Source organism: Halyomorpha halys, unplaced genomic scaffold, assembly GCF_000696795.3.
Source record: "Halyomorpha halys isolate HHAL.00 unplaced genomic scaffold, Hhal_1.1 Scaffold472.1, whole genome shotgun sequence".
Lineage (NCBI taxonomy): Eukaryota > Metazoa > Arthropoda > Insecta > Hemiptera > Pentatomidae > Halyomorpha > Halyomorpha halys.
The window spans coordinates 178370-187037 of NW_027111148.1; the positions used below are offsets into that span (position 1 = coordinate 178370).

Sequence of the window (8668 nt, forward strand, 5' to 3'; positions counted from 1 at the left end):
AATATCAATGTTATAATTGTTATTTTTCAATTTGTTGAATCAGCATGTCAGGTTATTTTAGTGTTAGATAAATCTGGAGAGTTTCTTCTTTAAGAAATTCCAAGAAAAGTTTACAATTTTTTTTTTCTCCAAAGATTAGGTTCTCAAAACAAATACCCTCTGTGAAATTAGAAAAACAAAAATTTATTGAGAAATATTAGTCTATTACATTTACTATTTTTTTTTAACAATATTTACTATTTTTGTATAAATAAGTAATATTTCATTTTTATTGAGATATCCAATAAAAAAATTCATTTTACCATCATTTTGTTCTTAACCATTTTATTATATAATTTTTAATTTACTGTAACATTTATGTCAACATTAAGTTTAAAAAATCTGATTTATCTATTATTAAAAATAAAATCATATCTACATTCCAACAATAAATGCATCTTAATTTCAACCATCAATACTTATATTTAATCACATTAAATATATACAAAATATTAAACAAACAATAGAACAGCAATAATCTCTGCATTCTGAAAATTTTCTCCTATATAAAAAACACAACTGACAACATAATCCATCAACAATAAAAGATCAAACTTGTCGAAGATATTTGTCCACAAAAGGACAGGAAGGAAACTTTTATACCTTTTAAAGCATTGTAATTGAAGGCCAGAAAATTAAGTAGAAATAATTAAAGTTATACATCATAATAGCTATTACTTCCTCGAGTACTGAATCTAAAGAATGATTAGTCAAAAAAATGTTTTCATGATCTTACTTGATTTATACTTCTGGGTCACCAAATAAATAAAAAAAAAAAGTGATTGAAAATTTATTTGTTTTCCATTAATGGGTACTCTAAAAAACTAATAATTTATTCAAATATGACAACAACAGATCAATTAAAATGAATAGCTATTTTAGGTAACCGATAATCGAGGAAGAAAATATGTAACTTCAATTTACAAGTTTTGTAAATTGAAGTTACATATTGTTGTTGTACAAGTCCAATGGAAAATACTAAATCTCATTTGCCATTTACGAAAAACTAAAAAAAAAAAAAATAAAACAAACAATAGTTCATCTAAAAAATAATAAAATAATATCATACAATTAAACACAGCCTTGTTCATTAAAAAACAACAGTTTCTTGTAATAATAATAATAAAAACCATTGAAATTGCAAAATTATATCTACAAACAATCTTCCTCACTGGTATCTGAATAAATACACAACTGTTCATGCCACCATTCCTTCACCTCAAGTGTAACATTACAGATTTTTGTAGAGTTCACTTTATTATTGATAGATTCTCGTGTCTGAACCCTCGTCATTTCTCCTCCTTCAGCTGAAACAGAAAGATTAGAAATATTGATGCTTCACAATAACCCAATAATAATTTGAAAATTATTATACTGATAAAGCTATCAGGTAAATGAATCATTTAACAAATTTAAGAGAGTGGAATCAGAATATGAATTGAGATTACCTGGTGTTCTGTTGTTCCTTTTCTTTGAGTTAGGCCTTTCTTTCTCGCCACGGGTAGATGGATCAGAAAGAGTAGGGGCAAGAAATTTTCTCCCAGTACTTCCTACACTGTCAGATCTCGGTATTGCAGTGGTTTGTTTAGGTTTAGCTCTTTGTCTTAGTTCAGATTCCTTGAAATCAGAAAGAAATATATGGACTTCAAAAATGTCTTGAAAGTGATGATCTATAAATTTAAACTGGAATGAAATAATCAAGAAGCAATAGATAAGTATCAGCATTTAATTTATCAATTAAAAGGTATAATAAATAAATATTGATACAGTTTTGTTTGACCTTCTTTAAAAAAAATGAGTTTACATCACTGATTTAAACTGCTTCCTAAAATAAAATGATGCAAAAACATAAATGTTAAAATATGTATAAAATCGTATTTAAAGAAATTTAATTTTAATTGTGATGTGGATGGACAATTGTACACCTTTAAACAAATAAATGGAGTGGAAGATAAGAGTTTTCATAAATACAACCTTATGGAATGTTTTTTATTATGTAAATGTTTTTATATTAATTAAAGAGTACAAAGATAAACTTTTTTCAACAAAGTCCATCTTTTTATTTAACACATCTTATTAGCTACCTATAAAAATCAACCTACAAGGCATGGGATAAGTGATGTTAATTAGAAGTGGGTATTAAAATTTACCCTTCCTGGATATTGCTAAGACCACCTTCATTACAGGCTACCGACCTTTAAAAGAGCTTAAAAATCAAGCCATGATCCATTAAACCAGATTTATGGTTAGGAATCTGCTCATGCAATAATTCCATGCAAGTAGAAAGGGGAATGCTAAATTGGCATGAAGGGACTAGTCATCAAATTAAACAAATGGTAATGTGAAGGAGCAATATCTTGGGTATATTATTGCGATACTAGTAATAGTTTAAAGGTGTAATACTTGCTACCCTTAACTTTTTTTGGCTGCTATCCTAGACTTCTTTGTTCCAAAAACAAATTCATTATTTTTGTTTTTCTTATACCACCTTTTGTAAGTTATGAAGAGCGAGCCCTATAATACATAAAAAATAAAAGAATCAATAATAACCAATGAAAAGTAAAAATTGATATATGAAACCTACTTTAGTCTCAGTTTCAATTTCTCTTTCAATGTTTTCTTTCTCCTTCTTATTTTCTTGTAAGTCTTGCTGTACATTCATTTCATTTGTTGCTCTTAAGCCAGCAATAAGGCTGTTCTGCTGCTTCTGGAAAATATAAATTCAATAACAAAAACTAATATTTTTTTTTAACCATAATTGTATCATCCAACTCATTCTGAAAAGGCTAACACAAACCCCACTGGTAGCTCTAATCTTCTTAAGACATCCCTCAAGCCAAGTCCTAATAGTTTGTTTAGCCACCTCTTCTTCAATTATATATTCAAACTCCTCTCTCGCAAGTAATTCTTCTAACTGAAGTGCTTTACGAATGTCCACAGATCGATAAGATAGCATACTATAATAATCAAAAATTATTTTTATATGTTAATCAATTCTCTTTTCTTTTTTTAAAATTTATATCATTTAATCAATAAAAGTTACTTTAAGACATCATGGAAAGTAACATCTTCCCCATTATGAAGCCTTTCAAGTTCATAGCACATATGTTTAAACAGAAGTCTATCCTTTTGTGGGTCTACTTCTAAACGCCCCCTCAGAAGCCTTAGTATGAATCTAACCTACAAAGCATAGAGTTAAATCGAAATATTATACTTAAAAATACCATCAATAAAAAAAAGCAAAACTTTAGCATCATACCAAAAATTAGGAAAATTTTATATATATATATATCAAGTGTAAATAGATAAATAAAAATATTTATATTGGGATTAATCCCAAAAATGAATTGAGTGTGTACCATTGTTTAAGTTGAAATTGTAATATTCAAGTCTAGTTGGGTGTAGTGAAAATATCTTTTCTGCTAAGTAACCTTTGTTCAGAAACAAATTTATTTAATCATAAGACCATTATTATCCCATCTTCATGATCACTGCAATTTACATTAAATTTCTTTTTACTTAGTACTTGTAATAACTACCTAACATTGTTGTCTTCTTTTTCAATTTTAATAATGATATATTTCATCTCTGTATATTCAGTGATGTTAAATATCTAATGGGAAACAAATATTGTCTGATATTCATTTACAGCTTACATAAAAAAAATATATATATTTTTTTATAGTTCTCATTTAATCCCATTGTTACATACTGGTACTGGTAATGATGGGGGGAACAAGTCCAGCAAGTGGGCCTATTGGTCCTTTTTGTCATTCCCAAGACAAACCAATGGAATGGCTCTTTTATGTATCTTATTCTTCTATATCAAACTTTGTTGACTTTCTAATGAAATCTAAAAGGGATGCCCAATCTATAAAGGAAGCCTCATTTCCTGTGATTTTATCAGAGCGAAGAAGCCTATATCTTAGTGATGCATACCTACCACAATCTGCTATATGATGTAAGGCAGTCTCCGGGGCGTGTCCACATAAGCAGCAGGTTCCATCATAAACTACTCCACATATCTTGAGATGTCTTTTAAGTCTGCCATGACCAGTAAGAACTCCTATTAACAATCGGAGTTCATTTCTGTTTAGGCCTTGCAGCCACTTAAGTTCTAGAAGTAGAGGTTTTAGTTATTAAAATCTTGGCATGTCTCAGTCCTATACATTCCCTCCACTCTTTGCCTGCTATCTTCCATGCTCAGTCAAGAATTACTTTTCTGTGATGCCTTTTAGAAATGCCTAGGAATGGTTCTGGTCCTATAGGAGGGTGCTCATTGTTAGATAACTAAAATACCAAACTGGCATCCAATGTTATATACCTTTATTGTTGAAAAAGAAGGCAACAACGTTTGATAATTATTCGAAATACAATAAAGCTCATCAGTAAATTAAATTCAAATACTAATTAAAAAGAAATTTAATGTAAATTGCAGTGTAACTGAAAATGTGTCCTGAAACATTGTGATTAAGAAAATGAGTTTTGAATAAAGGAAAGATATTTTCACAATACCCAGCTAAATAATATGAAAACCTTTCAGTCGTAGGACATAAATTATAAGTATAACAATCAAACACAATGGAAAAGACATACACATACTTATCTTGTCTGTTGATATATGAAAAACAACTGATAAAAAAACAAACAAAGTATAAATATTGGCTTTTTATAAAAACAATGTTTACAAACTTGCTTTAAATAAATACTTTTTCAAGAACATAAAAAATTGTTCTTTTAAAACAAATTTGAATAGGGCCATTACCTCTTATTAAATTTAGTTTAGGATCAGAAAATTTCTAAAGGGTAATTTCATATCTTTCCATAAGAAAACTCGTTTTTACAGAATGTTATACAATTTTAAGCTTTGGATTATTTTGAACATGGAATTGAAATGTTATCAGGAATGATCTGTAAAAATCTTAAGGGTTGCTAATTTTTCTAGCATCTTAGTGTATCTCTAAAAATTAATGTCTTATTTACTGTTAGAGTACAACACACACTTGGAGATAACTCAAATTAGATGTCTCTTGTTATTACTAAAATTTGTAAATTTTTAAAAGGTTGAATTTTTTCAATAAATTTAATCTCTAGATCATGTTGAAAAGTAAGAATAAAGAAGAACAGAGTTTTGAATCATTGACTACAAAACTGTAATTATAAAATACGTATAATTATTTATTATAATGCACTTATAATTATAATGTACTTATAATTATAATTATTTATTATAATGTACTTATAAGTATTTATTATAATGTACTTATAATTATTTATTATAATGTAATTATAATTATTTATTTTAATGTACTTATGTATTTAAGGTAAGTTTACAACAAAACATTCATGAGCCTTAGCAGACACACTTACTCTCCTAACTGGAATAACACCTCTCTGATGGATGTCAACCACATTCCAAGTATTCTGAAAGTTCCTAATGTCAGCGTAAGAAAGTAAAGCGTCTTCTTCGTTTGAATAGAATAATGAAAAATTCTCCATGATTATAGCTACAACGAATTAGAAATTTGATGTACATTTTTTAAAAATAAAACTACATGGCCTTTTTCAAGGAAAGATTTTTAGGCCCAGAGAAGGGCCTAAAACTTATATCAAAATGTTTGAACACATTAAATCATTTTATTAGCTTACCAAGTGGTCTTAACTGATCACACCCTCAACCATCTCTAAGGGTTGACTGACCATTTCCAAGTCTAGCAATATAATTACAGAAAACACAATATTGAATAAAAATTAAAATTAGATTTTTATAATTTTAAAATTAAATATGATAAATATGTCCATCAAACATTATATGAATAAGAAAGATCAATAAAAAAAAAAAAAAGAAATGGAAGAAATTCCAAATAGTGAGGTGAGCCTTAAGATTTATTTCTAATATTTGAATAAATTATTACTTTTTTTCCATACTTTAAACTGTACATGTATATTGGAAGTAGATAGTTGACGGTATGAAGTACATTGTAGGAAGATAGCCCAGGTAGTGGGCAATAAATTTACAAAATAGTAAAAAAAAAAAATGTACCTTTTTTTTCAATAGCGCAATATAAAATTCATTTTATTTTGCATTCATCTGTATTAACTCATATTTTGTATAATTGAAAAGCTCCCATCACAGAACACGATGGTCTAAAATAAAAAAATGTCTATTCAGCTCATTAGTTCACAATCCAAAGAAGTCTGCAGACCACTAAGTGGAGTATTAAACCCCATTTCAGACTTGGGTTAATGAGGATTCTCTGTTGGTAAATATTTGAAAATTAGTAGCTTAAAAGGACATTTTGAGTTACTTTTATTCAGCATTTTTCTTTGAAAACTTTTCAGCTGGCACCCAAACTCTTAAAAAATGATCTCTAGGAAACCTAAACGTTCTATTCCTTTTATTATTTATTTATTTAACTTTAGCCTACTCCATACAGCAATAAAAGTATGTAGCTACAGTTTGATTAACAAAAGGCTGCAAATACAATAATTAACTAAACAAAAATTGGTTGTTACTTCCTGTTCTTTGCAATACTTTTGTTTTCCATCTATTGCTCCTCCTCTGCCTCATGGCTTTCCAGGGGCCAGTCTTCTTCACCCAAAGTTGAAGTGGGATGGGCCCACTGAACTTTTCCACCCATAAACAAAATATTTGGGTAGTTATGTTCAGTGACCAACTAAAGGAAACCATTTTCCTGGAGAACATAGAATCCAGTTTTCTTCAGCAGTTCCTAGCATGCCATAAAGAGGGCATAAGGGGTCAACATCTTTCCCATGACAATGAAGCTTGGCTCAAAAGCCTCCATACACCATCAGGAATTGGGTGATCCAGTAGTCTAGGAGGACCCATTTTACTTCTAACCATGACTTTGCGGATGGAAAGTAATTTCTCAAGGTAGATCTATTCGGGATCATCACCCACTGCGCCGGGTCCACTCTTCCATCGTGTCTTCCTGGACAATGGTTTTCCATTTTCTGGGATCCTCCCCAATATTTGCCTAGATAATTTCTGGCTGACCTGCAGAGCCTTCTTTCTTCTATGTATATTTCGACATGTCTTCTCACAGGAGGTTGGGAAGAACCCCTCCTGCTAAGACCTGCACCACCTCATGAGACACACTCCGGTAAGCTCTAGTAACTCTGAGGGATAAAAAAGAAAATGAAACTTAATTTTTTCCAAAGAACTGAAATTCAATAAGGGCAACACGACCAAGAAGGGGAGTATACGAAGTATATTAGCGATTAAATATTCAAATTTCCATGAAGATTGAAATTTATAAAAATCAATTTCTTATTAATGAAGCTTAAAGTTTAACAAACAGAGATTTGATAACTCGTTATAATATGTTACAAAAATACTTACCCACTAGTAAGTTGAGAACTATGTAAGTGATTATGACATAAAATGAGCAGAAGTAAATCAAAGATGCAACAGTATTCCCACAGTCAGTCTGCCAGTAGTTGTCAGCTGGGGTGCAGTGCGGTGGTTGTATCATACAATCGTGCATTATTTTGTTCCAATCTTCACCAGTGACTATTCGAAACAGCATTGCTACACCAGTTACAGGCGATTCAAAATTTGCCCTCCTAAACAACCTCTGTTTTTAATGATTAATATTATTATATAATTATTAGAGGTAGAAATTTTAAAAAGTAATGATTACCTGCCAATTCCCTCACCATACTTCACAGTACCAAATAAAATAGTGCCAGCCAAGGCATAAAAGAAAACTAAAAGGAACATTCCGAATATTATGAAAAAACTTTTACACACTGATACACCAACGGTAAGCATTAGCATTTTGAGGGTTGCATGTTTCCCAGTGATTGTGAAAAATCTCAGAACCACAACTATGAAACCAACAGTATATGATAAATTGTTCTGGAAATGAAATGATATAGCAGTTTATAAATATAACACAAAAATTTTTCTAAACTAGCTATTGTGAATTCAAAATTTAATCAGAATAATAACTGAATTGTGCTTACATGTAAAGTGGAATTTATAAATATCCAAATGACCCCAAGTACTGTAACTAGAAGATCATATCGGTTTCTTCTCGACTGCCAATAGCCTCGTGGAGTAAATGCAATGATTTTCATTACAACTTCGACAACAAACACAAGAGTCAAGCAAGTACTTACAAGTGCTAATGGTCCGGTATGTGCTTCCTCTTCCCGCCACTAAAATAATTTAGTTAGAAACAAATATTTAAAAGATAAGATATAATAGTTGTAAATAATAGTAATTTAATGTTATCACTGTTATACCTAACTGATCAGCCATTTTCAAACACATCAGTTTTATACACTCACATAACTTTATCCTCTCGCTTCAGGTGCAAAGTCTGATAAAAAATTTGTTTAATTTAACTTTGTAGATAATATATGATGTTTTTGAGAGATTTATATTTTTCAATTTATTCCGAAACTATAAAAAGAGTGAATGTGTTTCCATGGGATCAAGCTCAGAATACTTCGAAAAACAGTCATAAAAAAAACATAGTCCTAATATCCAGTATTTCTGTTAATACTAGTCTGATTTAAATGATTTTTTTTTTTAATATAGAAAATTTAATTATCTTTCAAATGATCACATAGAATTTGTCATGAAATGAATATATATATA

The 8668-nt window shown here is 29.7% G+C and overlaps 1 protein-coding gene across 3 annotated transcripts in view; it reads right to left on the reverse strand.

Moving 5' to 3' along the window:
• Positions 1–995: 995 nt before the first annotated feature.
• na (sodium leak channel non-selective protein na) overlaps positions 996–8668 on the reverse strand; it is a 21316-nt gene continuing 13643 nt past the window's right edge. For 2 of the 3 annotated variants that reach the window (XM_014424487.2, XM_014424485.2), the window contains exons 22-30: positions 8029–8223; positions 7704–7921; positions 7403–7626; positions 5410–5546; positions 3083–3219; positions 2837–2996; positions 2624–2746; positions 1488–1656; positions 996–1346 (exon numbers count right to left, since the gene is read on the reverse strand). In XM_014424487.2, the coding sequence (XP_014279973.1) occupies positions 1192–1346; positions 1488–1656; positions 2624–2746; positions 2837–2996; positions 3083–3219; positions 5410–5546; positions 7403–7626; positions 7704–7921; positions 8029–8223 (1518 nt within the window). In that variant the 3' untranslated portion in view covers positions 996–1191. Of the gene's footprint in view, positions 1347–1487; positions 1657–2456; positions 2554–2623; positions 2747–2836; positions 2997–3082; positions 3220–5409; positions 5547–7402; positions 7627–7703; positions 7922–8028; positions 8224–8668 lie in introns of those variants that run through there. The other variant, XM_014424488.1, reaches the window with a different exon arrangement.